Below are 24,570 nucleotides of genomic sequence, written 5' to 3' on the forward strand. Positions count from 1 at the left end.
ACCTTGGAGTAATAATCAGCAAAGACATGACACCAGACAAAAATATCAATAAAATAGTTGGAAAAACCTTCAACCTATTAAGGTCAATGAAAGTGGCATTTGATTACTTGGATGAAGAAATTGTCAAAAAAATATAAGTTACACTAATAAGACCAGAACTGGAGTACGCAGCAACACTATGGACACCCAGCACTAAAAAGAATATAAAGAAATTAGAATGAATACAAAGAGCAAAGTCAAAGTTGGCACCAGCTCTTTCTAAATTAACATACGAACAAAGACTGTCCAAATTGGAATTACCAACACTGGAGCAAAGAAGAGAAAGAGGAGATCTACTGACTATCTATAGAATGGGACAACGGAAAAACAAGAGGACACAAAAACACAAAAGTATAACTATTGAAGAGATCTGAAAAAAATAGCTTCCCACACAGAGTACTGGATACATACATACATACATATACCAAAGGATTTTTCCCCCTTACACGGGGGGTAGCCAAAAAGAAAAAGGCATAGAAACCACTCCCACCCATTCCATTCCCTACATATTCCACTCTCCTCCATCCTCTCTCTTATCTTGGCACCTCCTGGATGATGGGTCATCCCTGCATCCTGTCCACTGCCCTGGGTCAGAAGCAGTGTCGCAAGACACAGCATATCCACAGTAAGGCCGCTTCATAAATTCGGCGACCCCCCTTCTCCATCCCCTCACACAGAAAAGGAGAAGACAGGGAGAAATCCCTTCAGGCTGTGTCAAACTTTTTTTCATACATACTTCCTCACCCCCATCCCCCACCCACTCCCCCTCATGCATCACAGCATCATCTATACACAACCCCTCTCCATTCACCCCTATCTTCTGTCCTCTCCCATCCTTCCTCAACAGATATCCCTCTCTTTTGTAATGCCCCTTTCACCACATCCATCCGTCTCATTCTAGGACGCCCCCTCATATTCACTCCTTCCACCTCTGCCTTCCACACCTCTTTTACTAATTTTTCTTCATTTATTCTTTCCATGTGTCCAAACCATCCCAATACTCTTTCATCAACCCTATCTCCCAGTTCCCTTTCCACCCCTGTTCTCCTCACCTCCTCATTTCTCACTCTATCTAGCCTAGTAACCCCCATCATACTTCTCAGACATTTCATCTTAAACACATTCAAACTCCTTCTCTCTTCCATGTTCCATGTTTCTGCCCCATACAGTGTTGTTGGCACAATCACTCCTTCATATAACCTCCTCTTAGCATCCATTCCCAAATGTCTATTTCTCATTACACTTTTTAATTCATCAAGGCATTTACTCACTTCTCTCAATCTACATTCTACTTCCACCCCCACTCCTCCCTTCCCTGCCACATTCGCACGCAAGTATCTAAAACTATCCACTGCCTCCAGTCTCTCACCCTTAATGCTCACTTCCATCCTGCTGTCACTCTCTCCCCTTGTACATCTCATCACCTTACTTTTGCCCACATTTATCATCAGCTTCCTTCTTTCACACACCTTCTCAAGCTCTGTCACTAACTTCCTCAATCCCTCCTCTGATCCTGCTACAAGTGCAGTGTCGTCAGCAAGTTGACAAATCAAAGCGAGAGTACTGGATACCTGGAATAATTTAGATAAAGAAACAGTGTGTCCAAACATTATTCAAGATTTTAAGAAAACACTTGATGCTGAAAGATACAAAGATGGGTCACCACGAGCATAGCTCCCTTCCTGTATAATACTAGGTAAATACATCCAAACTCCTCCTCTCTTATGTTCCATGTTTCTACCCATACACTTCATACACAACTAAAACCAATGTAATGCCCCTCCCATCTCAGCACTTCATAGATGAAGGGTCACCCCAACCCTTTGCCACATCACCTGGGTTAAGGGCAATGCAGGGAGACACAATATTTCTACATTTGGGCCTGACATCCAAATCTGGTTTGCCCCTAACAATTTATAATATGGCAACCTCCTTCTACATCAGCTTATAATAATTTTTGAAGCAAATTAGAAGATCCCTTCAGGCCACATTCAATCTCCCTCTATTCCCTCCTATCTTTTGCATTCTCTCTTTCCTGTTCAATTGACACTACAAAGCCACCCTCACCCCACCCTATTCTCAGGCTATCTTTACAAAGCAAAAGAGTTTAAAACATTCCTTCCATGATCAAGCCCAAATACCATGTCAAGAGGGAGCATAGATACAAAGGTAATAAGTACAACTTTATTATTAATAAGTATTTACAGTAATTTACATCATCGTAAAAACACAGCTCACAGTTCCCCTCATGCTGCTAGTATTCATTCACTCTCCTTCACTACAAATCTGCATATTGGCCAAGCTTACATTCTTGTTATCAAGGTTTCAAACTGAGATCTAGTAGTCTTGAGAATACTTTGACCCACTGAATTAACCCCTTCTCTCCACAATGGTAATGTTTTTTTTACATTTGTTCTGGCTAAAACCAATGATTTTATTCATCTGATAGGCCAAAACAGGCTCCAGACAGAATGAGAACTTGTTTTGTTTTGAGTCTGGCCCACAGCTGGATAAAATTGCCTGGAATTTGCTCAAATAAATATCTAAAAATCACACCATGGCATAGGGGTTAAGCACTAAAGTGATGAGGAAATCATCTCATTCACACAAGGGGGGGAATGAAAAATTCAATACAAAAAGTTTAACTAAGCATATACATAGAAATTATATAAATATTCAACTTAAAGGCAACACCTTAAATTCAACAAATTTAAGAGAAAATCACTATTTCCTCAACAGGTAAACTTGTATCAGTGTTACACTGGTTAGTATCTCCCCACTCTGAACATCAATGGGCAATTTTTTTTTTTTTTTAATAAAGACAGCAACAAAGCTTTGGCACAACCCCTCTCCTCCACAGCACAACAGCACACACTAGACTAGATACAATCAAATCAACAGTGTGGCCTTAATGGAAGGAATGCCAAGCAGGTCTTTCCTAGCACATTACCCTCCCTAAAGACACCAATGAGTTTTAAACCTGAATTGCAGCCCGCCTCTTGCCCTAACGACCCCCATGTACCAGGGTGGTAATATAGCACCCTGACATGGCAGGTTTAACTGCCCATATGGCATAGATACACTAATTACATTCTATATGGGACTAATTAGATACAGTATATTCAAAAAGAATCTATTTCTCCTTATGCTCCTCCATGCAGGTCCCCAACTGAATACTTCTCCACAGGCTGGGCTACATTGAATCGATTACCAGAATGCTGATAATCTTTATCACAACTTGGCAGAAAGGAGTCAACCGTAAAAAGGCACAGGTAGACACAGAGCTACGCTATAGTCCAGCACGAATCTACCCTCCCCTTAATTGGTGTCCCACTCCAACAACAACAAAATATAACCTCTTTCACACGCATTACAAGATTTTATCTTACGAAAAAAATTTACTCCCAGGTATGCACTGCATGCGCTTCTTGTACACTGGTTCATGATTTGATCCTATTGGTAAAGCCTTTATTTGTAAATCAAGTTCACAAAGAAATAAATTCCATATTTTGTCACCTTAGTTACGTTTCAGAAATTTTTGCTTCCTTAGCCTTTTGAGTAACCAAATAATCATGGCCTACCTTTGGCATCAATCATGTTGATCAGTGTTGCTGATATACTTCTGAAAGACTTGACTGACTTATTACCAGTTTATGCACTGTAGGACTTTACTAAGCCTGAAAGAAAACCAGGTTACAATGTAATGAGACAAATGCTTGCACCCATCTCTCCAAAACAGAAAAAAAAGAAAGAGAAACAAAAATAATTTTTCCGTTTAGTAAATGAATAACACTGGACAATGACCCCTTAATCTGTCCTATGACTGAGTTGACTGCTAATCTAAGGGTTGCATGAGAATGACGAGCTCTCTGAAGGTGTGGCCCATCTTCCCAGACACCGTCTGTCTCTTGAGCAAGAAGGCACGAATAGACATCATGTGGTTATAGCACTCCACGCATTTGTTGTACCTGTGAAACAAAGAAGACCAATGAGCCCTGTAAATAAAATTAATATCTACATCTACTCTAAGATTTTGTATCTAGCAACATAAGCAAAAAATAGACACCTAAATACTAAACATGAAGATACAATGAATCCATATAATAAAAATTAAATAAATAAAACAAAAGAACCATCTTTTTCCTTACCTTTCTTCCCTTGATATATCAACACCAACACTGTGAATGGGTCCCTGCATGTTTGACTTAATCATCTGTGCAAAATTCTTCAACATGACTTTCAGGGAATTACATCCACATGTAACATACCTAAAAAGGAGAAAAGAAAATTATACTACATATACCTTGGTTTAAAAAACTATTAGTTATTATCAATGACTATTAATATAGGAGGAACATAAAGAGTGATGGTTCCCTAGTCCCTTTACTCTGTCCCATTCAGTTACCATTCATGACTATCTATCTATACCAAGGGCTTCTTTCCACTTCTTTGGGTGGTAGCAAGGTCAAAGGCACACACGTACTCCCATCCATTCCATTCCCATTCACCACCCTTGTTTCCCTCTTATCTTAGCTCCTCATGGAAGAAGGGGTATCCCTTTCTCCTGCCCACTGCCTGGGTCAGAAGCAATACTGCAAGACACAGCACATCAACTGCAGGGCCATTTCACTTAATCAACAAACCCCCCTTCTCATCCCTTAATGAAGAAAATAGAGAAGACTTGGATAAATTCCTTTGGGTTGCATCAAAATATCATCCATTCACAGCCATCCTCCACTCACCCCTATCCCCTACCTTCTCCCTTCCTTGCTCAAACCCCTACTTTAGTGTATGGAATAGACTTGGAATTTGAAGGAGGCAGAAAGGTAGAGCCTAAATCACACTGTCATTCTTTGATCCATTTTATCTGCCAGCTCTCTTTCCACCCACCCCAACTCTCTGCCTCACTACATTTCTCATTCTATCTTCATAACACCTACCACATTTCTTAAACATTTCATCTCTTCCTTTCTGCCTCACTGAAATATCAAGTCTCTGTTCCAAACAGTGCCATGAGCACTTCCTTTTAGAACCTTTGCTTTGTGTTCATCCCAACATACCTCTTCCTTTCTCATCCACTCATCTATGTAACAGAAACAGAAAACATCCTTTTGGGCTACATTATCCATTCATCCATTCACAACATCCCTTCACACACTCATTCTTTGCACACTCATTCCCCGTTTGTAATCAATGGGACCAATGATGGATACCTGCTTGTGGTGGTCCTGCAAGATGGATAGTGAATCTGCCCATCTTAAAAACCAATCTCCAGCAGGAGGTGCAGCCCAGAGGGGCTGGCACTTGGTCTTCAGACTAGACCCAGAATCTCTCTACATCAACTTCAACTGTATTTCCTGTACTTTTCCATACATGGAAAGCTGACAACCACCAACTGCTCTCCTTCCCCTACCACTTTGAACTGGTGATACAAAGCAGTCCTACAATACACGGATAACAGTCCAAAGCTTCTTCCCTGAGAGATCTGTGGAATGTTCTGAGGGCATTTGCCAGCCACTGTGGTGCTGCTGGTTTTCTATTTAGTGAAACTCGGGGCAATAATTGATTGCTGTAATCAATCGATTCCCCCTGGTCTCTCTTGCAGAAGACCTGCAGCCTTCAGTTAACCAGCAACAGCATCCCTACTCTGATGACATATCAAAGCTCTTTTGGAGGGGGGTTTTCATGAAAGCCCTGATGACCTGTGTCATGCAATATGTTCAGAGACTAATCTCCACTCACAGGGAAATGCTAACTCTAATTAATGTTTATCATTACTGCTTTCCTGAAATCTCTCCTTTACCACTCCTAGGACTTCATCTCTTCTCTTTTCCTATGCTCCAACAGTATGGGAATAAGAATAGCACAAATACATTCCTATGCAAATCATACAAGGAAACTAAATGGGGTGGATCAAGGGAACTAGGAAATCCTTTTTTTTTTTTTTTTTTTTTGCCAAACCTCCATTTCGCCGCCACTCTCTTCATGGCCAAATCTTCACCTTCATGAATACCATAATCACTAGTGATGAGTCCTGGGTGTACTGGTATGACCCAGAAACCAAATCCCAGTCGTCATTTTCCTTGCAATGAAAAACTGCTGAGAACACTACATATTACCACATGCAAATGCTGCTTGCCAGCGACTGACACTATCGACAGGCAGGAAAAATTTCACACATGCGTATGAAGGTTCAAGGTTGGCTCATGCAAGCACGCTTGATTCAAATCCATCAGGTTTTTGGAGAGGAAAAACAAAACAAAAAAAAAAACATATATACTTTTCTAACAGGCCTTACATATACCAAGGCTTTTTCCCCCTTACAAGGGAGGTAGCCAAAAAGGAAAAGGCATAAAATAATTCCCGCCCATTCCATCCCTGAATACACTCCACATCCCTCCACCCTCCCTCTCATCTTAGCACCTCCTGGATGACGGGTCATCCCTGCACCTTGTCCACTGCCCTGGGTCAGAAGCAGTGTCGCAAGACACAGCACATCCACAGCAAAGCCACTTCATTAAATCGACGACCCCCCCTCTCCGTCCCCCCCATGCAAATAGGAGAAGACTGCGTAAAAATTTGCTCACACATACTACCTCACCCCCCATCCCCCCGCCCATTCCATCTCATGCATCACAACATCATCCATATACAACCATTCTCAATTCACCCCTGTCTTCTGTCCTCTACCGTCCTTCCTCAACAGACATTCACCTCTTCCCCAAAGCCCCCTTCACCCCATCCATCCACCTCATTCTAGGACGTCCCTTCATGTTCACTCCCTCCTTGCCTTCCATACCTCTTTTACTAATCTTTCTTCACTCATTCTTTCCATGTGTCCAAACCATCCTAATACTCTTTCATCAACCCTATCTCCCAACTCCCTTTCCACCCCTGTTCTCCTCCTCACCTCCTCATTTCTCACTCTATCCAGCCTAGTAACCCCCATCATACTTCTCAGACACCTCATCTCAAACACATTCAAACTCCTTCTCTCTTTCTCTCTTATGTTCCAGGTTTCTGCCCCATACAGTGCTGTTGGCACAATCACTCCTTCATATAGTCTCCTCTTAGTATCCATTCCCAAATGTCTATTTCTCATTACACTTTTTAATCCACCAAGGCATTTACTCGCTTTTCTCAATCTACATTCTACCTCCACCTTTTCCTGCCACATTTACACCCAAGTAGCTAAAACTATCCACTTCCTCCAGTCGCTCTCCCTTAATGCTCACTTCCAGACTACTGCCACTTTCACCCCTTGTACATCTCATCACCTTACTTTCACCCACATTTATCTTCAGCTTTCTTCTATCACACACTCTCCCAAACTCTGTCACCAGCTTCCTCAATCCCTCCTCCGATCATGCCACAAGCGCAGTGTCGTCCGCAAACAACAGCTGGCTCACCTCCCACTTTTCTCCATTTTCTTTAACCATCTCCAATCCCTGACCCACTACCCTTGTATTTACCTCTCGCACTACCCCATCCATGTATAAGTTGAACAGCCAGGGCGACATAATGCATCCTTGACGAAGTCCCACCTTTACCTCGAACCATTCACTCTCTCCATTTCTAATCCTGACACAAACTCTACTACTCTCATAAAAGCTCTTGACAGCTCCTAGAAGCTTTCCTCCTATCCCGTATATCCACAAAACCTCCAACAGTGCCTTTCTGTCTACCCTGTCGTAAGCCTTTTCCAGGTCCATAAAGGCCCAAAAAACATCCTTCCCCTTTCCTATAGCTTTCTCACATATCTGTCTTACCACAAAAATCTGATCTACAGTACACAACCTCTACCTGTCCTAAATCCACACTGTTCCTCACCAATTACTCCCTCTCTTCCTCTCCTAATCCTCTCAATCAAAATCCTCCCATAAGCCTTCCCAACTACACTTAACAATCTAATCCCTCTGAAACTACTACATTCACACTTGTCCCCTTTTCCCTTGTAAAGTGGAACTATACAGGCACTCCTCCAGTCCTCCAGCACTCTACCCTCTCTCCAGCAAACATTAAATAACCTCACCAGCCAGTCCACCATCACTGTACCTCCTTTTTTTTTAGACATTCTGCATGGCATCCATCCAGACCAGGTGCCTTACCTGCTTTCATCATCTTAACAACTGCCTTCACTTCCTCCTTCCTTATTTCTCCTCCATTTTCCTCACTCATCACTCTCATTTTCTTAGCATTTCCCACTGCAGCTATCTTTCCCTCCCTATCCTCCTTCACATTTAGCAACTCCCTAAAATATTCTGCCCATCTTCCCCTTACTGCCTTCTCTTCCATTATCATCTCTCCATCTGCACCTTTTACCTTTTCTTCTCTACTTGATTTGCCTCCTCTTCCTCTCTTAATTTCTTTCCAAGACATCTTTTTATTACTTTCAAAATTTTCTGTCATACTCTTACCCCATTTCACATCTGCTCTCCTCTTTGCAACCGTTACCTTTTGCTTTCTCTTTTCTTTTCTTTGTACCTCTCATACGACTCCCTCATCCTATTTTGTAACCAATCTGTGAAAGCTCGCTTCTTCTCTTCTACAACCTTCTTTGTTTACTCATCCCACCATTCACTACCCTTCCTTCTATTTCCTCCTGTCCTTCTTGTTCCACACACCATCTTTGCACACTTTGTGACTCCCTCCTTCAACCATCCCCATTCCTCCTCCACACCTAGCTCTACTCTATCCTTCACTCCCTCCCACTCCTCCCTCAGTTTCTTCTTGTACTCCTCCTTTTCCTTTTCATTTAAAGAGTTCACTCTAAGCACCTCCCTACCTTTTGTCCCTTTCCTCTTCCTCCATCTATCCTCCACTCTCAACTTACCTTCCACCAAAAAATAATCTGATATTCCCCCCACCCTCTCCCCTTAGCACATGTACATCCTTAACTCTTCCTATCATAATCCTATTTACCACTACATAGTCCATTAACACTCTACCTACCACCCTTCCATCCACCACCCTCTCCCATGTGTACTTATGCTTGACTTTCTTCCGAAACACTGTATTTGCTATCATCAACTCTTCTTTCTAGACACATTTCCACAATCAACTCTCCACTACGATTCTTTCCTGGAACTCCACATTTCCCAACCACTCCATCAATTGGATCATTTCCTACCCTAGCATTAAGGTCTCCCAGTACTATTACATTGATATTTCTCCCTAAATCCTCTATGCACTCATTCAAATCTATCCAAAAAGCCTCCCTTTCTTCTACGCTCTTCTCACTACCAGGCCCATATGCACTTACAAAAACCCACATCTCCTTTCCCAGTTTCACCTTCATCCACATTATCCTTGAGGAAACCTTCTTCCACTCCACTACACATTTACCTATCTCTTCACTTACTAGTATAGCCACCCCTTCCCTCCCTCGCCCTCTCTTCACTCCTGATAACCTCCCACTTACACTCCCAAACTTACACTCGCCCTTCCCTTTCAGCTTAGTTTCACTCAAAGCCAACACATCCATCTTTCTTCTCACAAACATACTACCTATCTCTTCCCTTTTACTCTCATCTGTACCACATCCATGCACATTAAAAGACCCAAACCTTAGGGTGCTGGTTGGAAAACTCCCAGACCCTCTTATGCCTTTGCTTTTTCTTTTAGGAATGTCCCCTGGAGAAGGATGCCTAGTCCCAATCCCCATCCCTTTCTTCTCGCCTCCTACGATCCAAGTGGAATTACTTGGTGGCAGTATTCTTTTCCCCCACCACAGGGAAGAGCAAACATTATCAGAGCCAATACAGAGCCTTGTGGGACTCCACTTATCATATCTTCCCAATTTGAGTTCTTGTCTCTAAGTACCACCCTCATTTTTCTCCCATTCAAGAAATCTTTCATCCATTCCAATAACTTTCCTTGTATTCCACCTATTATTTCAATTTTTCTTAGTAGCTTTTTGTGATACTTTGTCAAAAGCCTTTTGTAAGTTCAAGAAAGCACAATCTCCCCATTGGACCCATATGACTTTCTGACATCAAGGTTCTTTATTTGGCCCTTATTTCTTTCTGTGTCACCTTTATTTCTTTTATTTTGGGGGATCTTTCTTGCTGTACTTCATCTCAAATTTGTGAGCTTTCACTTGTAAATACAGACCTTAAGTGTCTGGTCATTACTTCAGCCATTTCTACATCATCTATATATTTTTTATTTCCTTCAGGCAGTTTCACTATTTTGTGCTTGTCTTTTAGTTTGTCATTTACATATCTGTAAAATAGTTTAGGTTGGTGTTTGCATTTGTCTATTATATCTTTTTTGTAGTTTCTTTTTTCCTATGTATATCTACATATTCATTTCTCAGTTTGATGTATGTTTGCCATTTGGTCATTTTTTTGTCTTTTTTTCCATCTTTTCCAGGCTTTGTCTCTTCTATCTTTAGTTTCACTACACTTTTTGTTATACCAACATGTATGTAAACCCATTTTTGTTTCTTCTTTGGTACATATTTATCTGTTCCCTCCTTGTATTTTTCTTTTAATATGTTCCATTTCTCTTCCATCTTTGTTTCTTCATTTGAAAAATTTCCCCAGTTAATGTTTTGAAAATTTTACTGAGTTTTACAAAGTCCGTATTTGTTGTACAATAATCTTTCTTCTCTATGTTTCTCATTTCTTCTCACATCATTTTGTTCTTTAAGTTCAAACTCTATTAGTATGTGGTCACTCTTCCCAATTGGTGTCTTGTAATTAATTTTGTCCACAATTTCAGGCTCAAAAGTGAATATCAAGTCTAGTCTTGATGGTTCTTCATTGTTTCTATATATGGTATTTTCCTTGACCCATTGAGTCAATGTATAATCAATGGTCAAATCCAGTAGAATGTTGTCCCAGAGTTCCTCTCCACCTTTTATTGTCTTTTCTTCCTAATCTATTTCCTTTGTGCGAAAGTCACCCATAATTACTATGTTTCCTTCATCTATCAGTAACTCAGATCATTCATTCTTTGTGTCTTCCAGTAATTCTGAATGATCACTATCAGACCAAGCCTGTGTTTTTGGGGGCACATATACTATAAATTTTCTGCTTTTCATAATACTATTTTCAGCTTTAATCATGATCATTTCCACATTATCTTTACCTTCTGTTATATTTACCACATTTAAGTCCTTTGTTGTCAATAACATGTCTCCTCCCTCCTGTTTATCCATTCTATTTTTCGACCAATGATTGTATAGACCTTGTCCCACCATACTTGATGATATAGGACCTTTCAACTTTGTTTCCACAATTCCCATTATGCCTGGTTTCTCTATTAACAAATAGTCGTTTAGTTCATTTCTTCCAGAAATCATACTGTCTATGTTTGCGCATACCACTTTTAATTTTTTTTCTTCTCTTTTTTGGCTTGTTTCCTTTTTTCTAATGTACCATTTTCTCAGCCTCAGATCCAGTACTCTCCAGAAAAACTTGTTTTTCAGTCTCTGTTCTTCTCTTGTTTTTTATCATTAGCCTTGTTTTTTAGTGCCTTATTTTTCTCTATTTCTTCACTATTCATTACCTTTTTCATCCACACATTTTTGTAATTTTCAATGTTAGCTAGTTTTGCCGCTTTCAATAGTATCTCTTCATCTATCATTTGAGTCCTTAGTTTGATTTTCATTGGCCTATATTATTTTCTTTAGAGCATGTGTTTATTCTACGCACGTTGTTGATTTCCTTCTCCAACTCTTGACCCTCGTCCTGAACCGCTTTCAGTATTTCCTTCGCAATTTCTTTATCTTATTTTTCTCTTTGGTATTTGTGTACATTATGTTTTTCTTTGATATCATAAACCACAATGCATTTCTTTTTTATCCACCGTGTCTCTCACCCAGTTTTCCTTTTCTTTGATTACCTTATCACTGTTTCCTTTGCATTCTCTTCTACCTGCATGTGTGTGCATGTGTCTCTGTGTGTGTCATAGTTGGTCAGCTATGAAATACAGGAAAGGCAATCTCTTTACCTACATTTTGTTTTCAATCACTGATTTGAAGGGAGGAAGTGTTGGGATTTATAATCTATATATCAAGAGCTTTTTTCCACTTATAAGGGAGGTAGCCATGTCAAAGGCATGATCCCACTCCCACCCATTCCACCACACTTTCCCCTCTCTCATCTTTGGGATAAAAATAAAAATAAATAAATGGAGACACAACAATGTTCCTCAAGGAAGGGCAATGGAGTAAAGGTTTACATACATACATATACCAAAGGCTTTTTCCCCCTTACAAGGGAAGTACCAAAAAACAAAGGCATAAAAACCGCTCCCATCCATTCCATCCCCAACATACTCCACTCCCATCCACCCCCTTCCCTCCCTCTTATCTTGGCTCTTCCTGGATGATGGGTCATCCCTGCATCTCTTCCACTGCCCTGAGTCAGGAGCAGTGTCGCAAAACACAGAACATCCACAGCAAGGCCGCTTCATTAAATCAGCAACACCCCTCTCCGTCCCCTCATGCAGAAAAGGAGAAGACGGGGAGAAATCCCTTCGGGCTGCGTCAATTTATTTTTTACACATACTCCCTCACCCCCCAACCCCCACACACTCCCCCTCATACATCACAGCATCAAACATACACAACCCTTCTCTATTCACTCCTATCTTGTCCCCTCCCATCCTTCCTCAACAGACATTCCCCTCTTTCCCAATGCCCCTTTTACCCTATCCATCCATCTCATCCTAGGTTGCCCCCTCATGTTCACTCTTTCCACATCTGCCTTCCACACCTTTTTTACTAATCTTTCTTCACTTATTCTTTCCATGTGTCCAAACCATCCGAAAACTCTTTCATCAACTCTATCTCCTAACTCCCTTTCCACCCCCATTCTCCTCCTCACCACCTCATTTCTCACTCTATCCAACCTAGTAACCCCTATCATAATTCTCAGGCACCTCATCTCAAACACATTCAAACTCCTCCTCTCTTATGTTCCATGTTTCTGCCCCACACAATGCCGTCAGCACACTCACTCCCTCACACAATCTCCTCTTAGCCTCCACTCCCAAATGTCTATTTCTCATTACACTTTTCAAATCCCCAAGGCATTTACTTGCTTCTCTCAATCTACATTCTACCTCCACCTCCACTCCTCCCTTTCCCACTACATTCGCACCCAAGTATCTAAAATTATCTACTTCCTCCAGTCTCTCTCCCTTTATACTCACTTCCAGTCTGCTGCCATTTGCTCCCCTTGTACATCTCATCACCTTACTTTTACCCACAATTATCTTCAAATTCCTTCTTTCTCATACTTTCCCAAACTGTCACTAACTTCCTCAATCCTTCCTCTGATCCAGCTACAAGAGCAGTGTCATCAGCAAACAACAACTGGCCTATCTCCCATTTTTCTCTATTTTCTCCATCTCCAATCCCCAACCCACTACCCTTGCATTCACCTCTTGCACCACCCCATCCATGCACAAATTGAACAGCCAAGGTGACACAACACATCCCCAATGAAGTCCCATCCCTACCTCAAAGTACTTGCTCTCTTCATTTCTAATTCTAACACAAGCTCTACTACTCTCATAAAAACTCTTGATTGCTCTTAAAAGCTTTCCTCCCATCCCACACATCTGCAACACCTCCCACAGTGCCCTCCCATCTACCCTATCATAAGCCCCCCCAAATCCACAAAAGCCCAAAACATATCCTCACCCCTTTCCAAAACTTTCTCATACATCTGTCTTACCACAAAAATCTGATCTACACAACCCCTTCCTATCCTAAACCCACATTGGTCCTCACCAATTACTCCCTCTCTTCCTCTCCTAATCCCCTCAATCAAGACCCTCCCATAAGCCTTCCCAACTCCACTTAACCTCTTCACTCCGGGGCACATCGCACATCTGGCAGCATTAGCTGCCCGACGTGAGATGTTGCATCATAATAATCGCATTATAAAAAATAAAGTCACTACTCAATCGCTCGTTCTCTTTCACCCACGAATTTTGATAACCATAGAAATTATGATGAAGCCAGTTTAGAGAGAATGAGGGTCACGCAGGTACGACTACAATAAATATAATCAAGACGCCGACGTCGGCATCATCGTGTACCCACTTGCTCCTCATGACGCCTACATAGGCATCACCGTATGGAAGTGGTTAACAAACTGGTCCCTCTCAAACTACTACACTCACACTTGTCCCCTTTTCCCTTGTAAAGTGGAACTATACAGGACCACTCCTCCAGCCCTCTACCCTCTTTTAAACAAACATTAACCACTTCCATACGGTGACGCCTACGTTATTTCCATTCTCTTTAAACTGGCTTCATCAATTTTCTATGGTTATCAAAATACACGGGTGAAAGAGAACGAACGATTGAGCACTGACTCTATTTTTTATAATGCGATTATTATGACGCAACATCGCACGTCGGGCAGCTAATGCTGCCAGATGTGCGATGTGCCCCGGAGTGAAGAGGTTAAATAACCTCACCAGCCAGTCCACCATCACTATACCTCCTTTTTTTCAGACATTCAGTATGACATCCATCCAACACAGATGCCTTATATGCCCTCATCATCTTAACTGCTTTAACTTTATCTTTCCTTATTTCTCCTCCATTTTCCTCACTCATCATGGTAATTTCCTTGTACTTCCCACTGCAACTACCTTTCCCTCCCTATCCTCCTTCACATTTAGCTACTCCCTAAAATACTTTGCCCATCTTCCTTTTACAGCCTTCTCTTCCATTATAATCTCTCCATCTGCACTTTTTACCTTTTCTTCTCTACTTGATTCGCCTCCTCTTCCTCTCTTAATTTCTTTCCAAAATATCTTTTAATTACTTTCAAATTTTTCTGTCCTACTCTTAACCCATTTCACATCTGCTCTCCACTTTGCCTCCTTTATCTTATGCTTTACTTCTCTTCTCTTTTCTTTGTACCTTTCATATGATTCTCTTGTCCTATTCTGTAACCAGAAGTGCAAGGAAATAGGCAAGAATTGGTTTACTAATAGGGTGGTCGATGAATGGAATAGACTTAGTAACCATGTAGTAAGTACTGAAACTATCAGTTGTTTTAAGAAACGATTAGACAGGTGGGGATGACAGGTGGTGATGGATACGGAGCTGCCTAGTGTAGGCCTTATGGTCTCTTGCAGTCTCCTTCATTCTTATGTTTTTATGTAACCAATCAGTGAAAGATCGCTTCTTCTCTTCTACAAACTTCCTTGCTTCCTCATCCCACCACTCATTACCCTTCCTTCAATTTCATTCCATCCTCCTTGTTCCACACACCATCTTTGCACACCTTGTGACTTCCTCCTTGAACCATCCCCATTCCTCCTCCACTCCTAGTTCTACTATATCCTTCACTCCCTCCCACTCCCCTCTCAGCTTCTTCTTGTACTCCTTCTCCTTTTCCTTTTCATTTAAGCATTTACTCTAAGCACCTCCCTACCTTCTGTCCTTTTCCTCTTTCTCCATCTATCCTCCACTCTAAACTTACCTTCCACCAATAAATTATCTAATATTCCCCCACTCTCTCCCCTTAGAACATATACATCCTTAACTCTTCGTACTATGAACAGAATCACCAGTGATTCTGTAGTCAATCAAATAATTCCAACAGTTATCCCCGGATTCGAACCAAGGCTTGCAAGAATGCGAAGCCAACACTATCGACTAAGCTATCAGATGTCTAAAATTCTCTAACATGGGAAGTAATCTTACTCCCGAGGAATTAAGTCTACTGCTAACTGCCATCCATACTTAGATTTTACAGAGAACTAACACCACTCATAGTTTCGTGGTTAAGCTGGTACATTTTCTTGATGGACTTTCATTTATGTCATACCTGAATAGAATCACCAGTGACAGTGTAGTCAATCAAATAATTCCGACAGTCGTCCCCGAATTTGAACCGAGGCTTGCAAGAACGAGAAGCCAACACTCTACTGACTAAGCTATCGAGTGTCTAAAATTCTCTAACGTGGGAATTAATCTTACTCCCGAGGAATTAAGTCGACTGCTAGCTGCCGTCTGTACTTAGTTTTTACAGAGAATAACAGCGCTCATAGCTTTGTGGTTAAGCTGGTACGTTTCCTTGATGGACTTTCGTTCTGGTTACCACTATATAGTCCATTAACTCTCTACCACCCTTCCAACCACCACCCTCTCCCATGTGTACTTTTGCTTGACTTTCTTCCTAAACACTGTATTTGTTATCATGAACTCTCTAGATATATCTCCACTATGATTTTTTCCTGGAACTCCACATTTACCAATCACTCCATCTATTGGTTCATTTCCTAGCCTAACATTAAGGTCTCCCAATACCACTACATTGACATTTCTCCCTAATCCTTCTATGCACTCATTTAAATCCGTCCAAAAAGCCTCCCTTTCCTCTACACTCTTCTCATTACCACGCCCATATGCAGTACATAGAGAATTGATTACTTTGCATAAGAGTAATGAGCAAACGATCAAAGAACTAAGTGACCTAAAGAGCGAAATTGAAATCCTAAAAAGAGAAAACAAGAGAATGAAAAATGAAGACAAAAATAAAAATGATGAACTGAAAAAGGAGGTCAAAGAGCAATTACAAGTAGTGACTGGAAAGGTGGAAGAGTCAATCAAAGAAACAGACCTCATTGAAATAAAAAATCAATGGAAACAAGAACAGGAAAATCAAAAAATATGTTTTAGGGAAATAGTACAGAAGCAGATAGAGGAAAACACAAAAGAAACAGTTATGAAAGTAATTAAACAAAAGGAAAATTGGGTGAGAGATACAGCTGACAAAGGTAAGTACATTGTGGTCCATGGTATCCAGGAAAAACACGATATGTATAGATACCAGAGAGAAAAGGAGAAGGAAATAGCTAAGGAGATTCTGAAAGAAATATAGGATGAAGGGCAAAATTTCTATAAAGAAATCGATTAAATCCATAGGATAGTCAAATATTCAAAAGAAAAAAAACACAAGACCTCTGAAAATAAAACTAACCCAAATGATAGCCGAGGAGGTATTATCGAAAGCAGTTAAACTGGCAAACAGCGAGAAATTCAAACATATATGGATACAAAAAAGGAAATGAGTGATGAGGAAAAAGAGAAAGACAAAGCTCTCACAATTGAAGCCAATGATCGAAATGAGAAGAGAACAGAGACAGGAAAAAAAGATTTTTTTTGGAGAGTGGTGGACTTGAGATTGAAAAAATGGTACATCAAAATAATGGAAACTTAAACCAAAAAAGAAAAGAAAATAAGAAACTAAAAGTGGCATACACAAATATCAATGGCATCTCTGGAATCAATGAACTAAATGACTATCTAGAAACAGAAAAACCTGAAATCATGGGAATAGTAGACACACAAAATCGAAAGGACCTCTATCAACAAGCATAGTGGGACATGGTCTATACAACCACTGGGGGAAAAACAGAAAAGTAGGGAGGAGGTGTCATGATACTGGCCAAATAGGGACTAAATGTGACAAAGATTATTGAAGGCCAAGGCAATGTAGAATTATGATCAAAATTGCTAACAAAAAGATGAAGAGCAGAAAATTTGTAGCAGTGTACGTACCACCAAAAACACATGTGTGGTCGGACAGTGAACATTCCAAATTATTGGAAGACACAATGATTGTGCTAAACAAGTTACTGAAAGAGGGTGGAAACATAGTAATCATGGGTGATTTTAATGCAAAAGATATAACCTAGGAAGAAATGATAGATAAAGGGGGAGATGAACTTTGGAGCAATATTCTACTGGATATGACCATCAAATACACTCTAACACAATGGGTTAAGGAAAATACTAGATATAGAAACAATGAGGAACCATAGAAACTAGACTTAATATTAACTTCTGAACCAAATATTGTAAATAAAATGGAGTATTAAACACCAATTGGAAAGAGTGACCATATACTAATAGAGTTTGAATTAAAAGAACAGAACAATATAGACAGGAATGACAAACACAGAGAAGGAAGATAGTACAACAAAACGGATTTTGTTAAACTAAGAAAATCTTTCCAAAACACAAACTGGGATAAATTCTCTAAAGAGGAAACAAAGACGGAAGACAAATGGAACATATTCAAAGAAAAGTACAAGGAAGGAATTAACAAATATGTACCAAAAAAGAAACAAAAGAGATTTATGTAAAGTGTTGGTTCAACAAAAGGTGTAATGAGGCTAGAGAGACAGGAGAGACAAAGCCTGTAAAAAAAAAAAAAAATCCAAATGGCAAACATATAAAAAACTTCGTAACAAATATGTGAATATACACAGGAAAGAAAAAAAAATTATGAAAAAGATCTTATAGACAAATGTAAGGACCAACCTAAACTCTTTTACAGATATATAAATGAAAAACTAAAGGATAAACACAAAATAGTGAAATTGTGTGGAGATGATAAAGAATACATAGATGGCAGAAGTTATGATCAGACATTTTAGATCTGTTTTTATAATTGAGAGCTCACAATCTTGGGAAGATGGACAACAAGAAAGATCACCCATGATGAAAGAAATAAAGGTAACACAACAAGAAATAAGAGACCAGATAAAAAACCTAGATGTCAGGAAATCACATGGACTAGATGGAATCGCAAATTGGATACTGAAAGAGTGTATAGATGAACTGACAGATTCACTATACAAGATAATTGACTTCTCACTCAAAGAGGGAAAGGTGCCGCAAGACTGGAAAGATGCAAACATAGTACCAATATATAAAGGAGGAAATAGGGAAGATCCTACAAACTTCAGACCGGTATCCCTTACAAGCAAAAATATGCAAAAAGGTCATCAAAAACAAATGGACCAAACACTTGGAAGAAAAGAAAATAATAAACCCCAAACAATTTGGCTTTAGAAGTAAAAGATCATACACCACAAACCTAATCCGCTTTTTCTTGAGATTAATTGAGATAATACAAGAAAGAGATGGCTGGGCAGATTGCATATTTTTGGATTTGCAGAAAGCATTCGACAAAGTACCACACAAAAAATTAATAAGAAAAATTTAAATAATAGGAGGAATACAAGGTAAACTTCTGGAATGGATGAAGGATTTCTTAACTGGGAGAAAAATGAGAGTGGTACTTAAGAGACAAAAATTCGAACTGGGAAGATGTGAAAAGTGGCGTCCCAAAAGGCTCTGTACTGGGTCCTTTAATGTTTGCCATATATATAAATTATATGGATGAGGGAGTAAACTATTATATAAACTTCTTTGCTGACAATGCCAAATTACTCAAGAGAGTAAGAACAGAAGAAGATTGCATATCGCTACAAGACCTAGACAAAATATGGGAATGGAGTCAGAAAAGTGAGATGAACTTCAACATTAAAAAATGTAGCATAATGGAATTTGGAAAAAGTACAATTAGAGTATCAGGACAGTACAAAATTGGAAACAAAGAAGTCAAAAAAGTTGATTAACAAAGGGACCTGGGAGTAATCATCTCAAGTGATTTGACACCTGATAAACATGTCAATTAATTATTTGGAGAGACTTATAACTTGTCGAGGTCAATGAAAGTGGCCTTCGGCTACATAGATGAGGAGATGGTTAAAAAAATAGTGGTTACACTGATAAGACCTAAACTAGAATATGCTGCAACACTATGGGCACCTAGCACAAAGAAGAACATAAGAAAGTTAGAAAGAATACAAAGAGCTGCAACAAAGTTGGTGTCTGCACTGACAAACCTGACATAAGAACAAAGATTGGAAAAATTACATCTGTCATCACTGCAACAGAGAAGAGAAAGAGGCGATTTGTTGACCATTTTCAGAATTATGAAAGGGATAGAAATTCTCAACAGAGATGACTTATTAAAGTGGGACAGAAGAGAAACAAGAGGCCACGAAAAGAAACTAAAGAAAGACAGCTACAGAAGAGACCTGAATAAGAATAGCTTCCCACATAAGAGTGATTGATGTTTGAAACAAACTGAATGGAGAAACAGTGAATGCCAAAACTATACACGATTTTAAGAATAAACTGGATGTAGAGAGATACGAAAACGGGTCACTACAAGCATAGCTCTTGTCCCGTAAAATACAACTAGGTAAATACTTACAAAAACCCACATCTCCCTTCCCAGTTTCACTTTCATCCACATTAACTTTGAAGAAACCTCCTTCCACTCCACTACATGCTTACCTATCTCTTCACTTACTAATTTACCCACCCCTTCTCTCCCTCACCCTCTCATCACCCCTGAGAACCCCCAACTATACACCCAAACTCACACTCACCTCTCTCTTTCAAGCTTAGTTTCACTCAATGCCAACACATCCATCTTTCTTCTCACAAACATACTGCTTATCTCTTCCCTTTGGGGCTACAGAGAGAAGGATCCCTAGTCCTATCTAGTCCCATTTTTTGTCGCCTCATACAACTCAAGTGGGAAGACTTAGTGGCAGTAATCTTTTCCCTCACCACAGGGTTAGGTGAGGACAGGATATGAATATTCAGAGAAATGGTACAGGACATAACAAGAGGTGGGGGGACAGCATTATGGAGGGACATTCACAGTATAATAAAGTATCATCATTTCTCTATGAACAGAGATTTCCTCTATCACAGACAAAATGATGTGTGGCTCTGGTCTGTAGGAGCACCCCACATAGACTCTAAAGTATCAGCTGCATGCTATTTAGCCACAATACTCCAGATGGGGAAGAAGGTTTAGAACCACTAATATAAACCATACCAAGTATTTACAAATATATATTCATTTATTCCTGCATACTATATACAGAAAACCCATACTTACGATTCATGTTTGCTCTGAAGCAGGAGACTAACTGACGGCAGCAGTGCCGTCAGGAGATCAAGATTCCATATCGACCTGAAACAATGAACCAGATGCATGAACTTCAAGCTTACAATACAAACAATTCCAACTATAAATGAATGACAAACATATAGAATAGAATTCATAATCAAAACTCCCAGGTGCTAAGATGAGAGGGAGGGTGGAGGGGTGTGGAGTGTATTCAGGGATGGAATGGGTGGGAATGATTTTATGCCTTTTCCTTTTTGGCTACCTCCCTTGTAAGGGGGAAAAAGCCTTGGTATATGTATGTATGTATCATCAAAACTAAAAAAACAACAATAAAACATACGGTCTAAGATTGATGACACCAAGAACATCAACTAGGAGTGCATGGTCACCAGTATTAAGAGCATGGTCAACTGCTGTCATCAGGTCTTTTGTTTGCCAAAGTTTGCGCACAACCTGAAAAAACAAATAATTCAGTTTAATTGGGTCTAACATCATGAATTCCCTTTCTCAGGGAAGGATGGACAGGTGCAACCTTATGGAGGACTTTTTTGAACCAGGGATTCTGATGTATACCCTTACTTCAAATTCAAGCAGGACTTGAACTCCTTCCAGTCCTAAGACTAGAACTTCCTCCAGTGTAGAAACTGAGTAGCAGCACCAATTAAGCCTGGCTATAGAAACAAACTGCCACAGATGTAGTCATCATACAGAGGATACTAAACACCTATTCTTACAATGATATTGACGGATTCGGTTTAACATCATGAAAACTCCCCTATCACAAGACTAGGCTAGAAGACATACGACAGTGGTAAGAGGAGAATGGTTGTGTATAGATGATGTTGTGATGCATGGAAGGGAGTGGGTGGAGGATGGAGATGGGTTTACATGTGAACGATATTTTGATGCAGCCTGAAGGGATTTCTCCCCATCTTCTCTTTTTCTGCATGAGGGGAGGGAGAGGGTTGTCACCAGTTAAATGAAGCAGCCCTGCTGTGGATGTGCTGTGTCTTGATGCATTGCTTCTGACCCAGGGTAGTGGGCAAGATGCAGGGATGACCATTCATCCAGGAGAAGCCAAGAAAAGAGAGAGGGTGGGATGGCGAATGGGGGTGGAGTATGTGGGGATCAAATGGGTGGGAGTGGATTGTCTTTGACTTTGGCTACCTCCGTTGTAAAGGTGAAAAAGCCCTTGGTATATGTATGTATGAGGCTAAAACTATGCCCCTAACAGAGAATTTTGGAGTGTGGAATTTAATGAATCATGCCCTTAGTCCAATTCACCAGTGACAGGATTCAAACTGCCATCAGCGTGACTTCCGCTGCAAGTAGCAACATCCTAACCCACTCTGCCAACGAGCATCAATACTGCTATACCCAGACAATAACACATTTCATCCTTGAGTGACTTTTGGGCTGATCCAGTGCTCATGGCTTATTGCCTGGGAGCCACCAAAGGTCTTCTGTATGAGCAAGCTGGGGCAATGGATTGATATGCATGCATATATTCTTACCTGCAGTCCTCTCGTTCTAGCTGAGATTACTGACATCATGGACGAATGTCCACGCATGATACTTGATAAAACCTCTTGCTCTGACATTTCTGAGCCCACAATACCAGTGAGACCATCACTTCCTGATAGTCCACTCCCTATGTTGACTGAATTAAGTTTGTTCTGAAAGAAAATGTCAAGGATGAGAATCTTTATTTCAACAAGTTTCCTCCCCTTTAGGCCAAAGCCTACAAATTGATAGCCTAACTCCTCCTTTTATTATAGTTAACATTCCACTTAACATCATTATTTCTCACTAGTTAACACCTTGATGCCACATAAAATGGGATAACTTACTGGCAAGAATTCTTCGAAGTTGATGGTATTCTTATCACTAGAAAATGGAGACATGTAATCTGGTTCCTTTATCTTTTCTGGATTGTAGCTAAAATCAGGAGGTTCCTTCGGTGTCCCCATGTATGAAATCTCTGGACTTGCTGCCTTTGGGGTGTTCAGATGAGTAACATCAGGGCTCTGTGGTTGGCTGGACGATGCCCGATTACTTGGGCGGACCAGAGAGGGACGGTCCATGGGTTTTGCATGAGAGGTGATGTCTGGTTTCGATGATGAATACGTGCGATTCAAGTTGGTGACATCTGGGCGGGAAAGTTGGGGAAGACTGGTGGTGGGCTCTGCTGAGTATGTGGACGAGTGGGGGGAAGAAGGGCTAGGAGAGGATGAAGACTGACAAACCAGATGTGGGTCAGAGGGGCTGTGACGGATGTTACACCTGTGTAAAAAGTAGAGTTTGTATTATTAATGGCACTACAATTTTCTTTCATGTTGATAATCGTAAAATTCATCTACAATTTATGTGCTATGTGCCGCAGATGTTACATTTTGAAGAAAAAGTTCACTGGTATTACTATTAAATATATTACAATTACCATTAAATACTATTAAAATATGTTCTTACTTAAAAAAAACAGGGAATTTTATTATTAAATATATTTCTTACTAATAAAAAAGGAATTTTACTATTACATACATCATCTCAATAATAAAAAGGAATTATGTGTATGAATTATCAAAGCAAATCTTCATGAGAAGCCTGTTCACCTAATAGAATATGCACTGGCAAATTAATTACACGAGCAAAATTAATAACTAAGAGTGGATTTACAGTATTTAGCAACTACATTAAAAAAAAGGGGGGATTCCTTGCCTATTCTTTTCTGATTCATGGGGTGAATGTGCGTGATCTCTACGACTTTCTGATACAGCCCTGGTGCGGTAAGGCTGGTTCAGGTTTTGGCAGGATCCACCTCCTAAAGTCGGGTCCCTAAAGACATAGGTATTTATTCAAACCAAGTTCTCATCATTACTTAACCCTTTTTTAATTGTTAACCAATACAGTTAACTAGGTTTCAAAGGTGTTAGATTGTTATTTTTGAAGGAGGTTGAATTACAGAACCAATTAACAAACCGGAACCTTGGCTGGTTTCTGTGATAATCTGGATGCACTGGTAACCTTACCATATTTACTGGAGGAGTTTAAGAAAGATAAACATAGTTGCATAAAATCTCATCAGTTACGAGAATGGCAATCTCCATACTGCCATAGAAATTACAACAGCTGCAAGAAGTTGTGCCATCAAAGCTGTCAACAATTTTACATGTCATTGATTACATCAGTCTGCTCAATATTTATATATACATACATAAATTCAATCAATATAAATGGGATATGAGCTGATATGCAGCAAAGACAGTATCTGGATATATGGGGCAATAAAATAATTAATAATATAATGACAATGAGAATCAAAATTAGTCATGATTCATTTTTATATTCATGCAAACTCCAATAGCAAGAACACATTACCAGAAAACTTTGCAAGCTACCTAAAATTATATGCAACATCATGACACAAAAATAAATCTGAAATAATGATGAAGCTGAAGTGTAATTATATTAGACTCCACTAAACTCCGTGGGAGTAATTTTTGAGAAACTTCATACTGAAGTAAATTACTAACACCAAATTTATAGAAAAATCACATCCAAAGCAATCAGAATTACAAGATAAAAACAACTTAGATTGTGAGAAATCTATGACATGTGAAAAAATGGTGGAATTGCAGTAACTTGGCTCATCAGGAATAACTACATTCTCTAACATAACCAAATCAAGTTTCGTGATGGATGAATCCAAATCAGAAACCATCACACTGAAGACACCTCATACCTCAATGGCCATGATGGGCAAGAA

At 39.9% G+C, this 24,570-nt stretch overlaps 1 protein-coding gene across 6 annotated transcripts in view; it reads right to left on the reverse strand.

Moving 5' to 3' along the window:
- Nucleotides 1-2,209: 2,209 nt before the first annotated feature.
- LOC143029184 (katanin p80 WD40 repeat-containing subunit B1-like) overlaps nt 2,210-24,570 on the reverse strand; it is a 571,733-nt gene continuing 549,372 nt past the window's right edge. For 5 of the 6 annotated variants that reach the window (XM_076191703.1, XM_076191701.1, XM_076191704.1 and 2 more), the window contains 7 exons: nt 23,523-23,639; nt 22,655-23,087; nt 22,319-22,480; nt 21,145-21,257; nt 20,793-20,867; nt 4,188-4,307; nt 2,210-4,007 (listed from right to left, as the gene is read on the reverse strand). In XM_076191703.1, coding sequence (XP_076047818.1) covers nt 3,875-4,007; nt 4,188-4,307; nt 20,793-20,867; nt 21,145-21,257; nt 22,319-22,480; nt 22,655-23,087; nt 23,523-23,639 — 1,153 coding nt within the window. In that variant the 3' untranslated portion in view covers nt 2,210-3,874. The remainder of the gene's footprint in view (nt 4,008-4,187; nt 4,308-20,792; nt 20,868-21,144; nt 21,258-22,318; nt 22,481-22,654; nt 23,088-23,522; nt 23,640-24,570) is intronic. The other variant, XM_076191705.1, reaches the window with a different exon arrangement.

This window comes from Oratosquilla oratoria, chromosome 10, assembly GCF_046742065.1.
Source record: "Oratosquilla oratoria isolate Oo_2021 chromosome 10, ASM4674206v1, whole genome shotgun sequence".
Lineage (NCBI taxonomy): Eukaryota > Metazoa > Arthropoda > Malacostraca > Stomatopoda > Squillidae > Oratosquilla > Oratosquilla oratoria.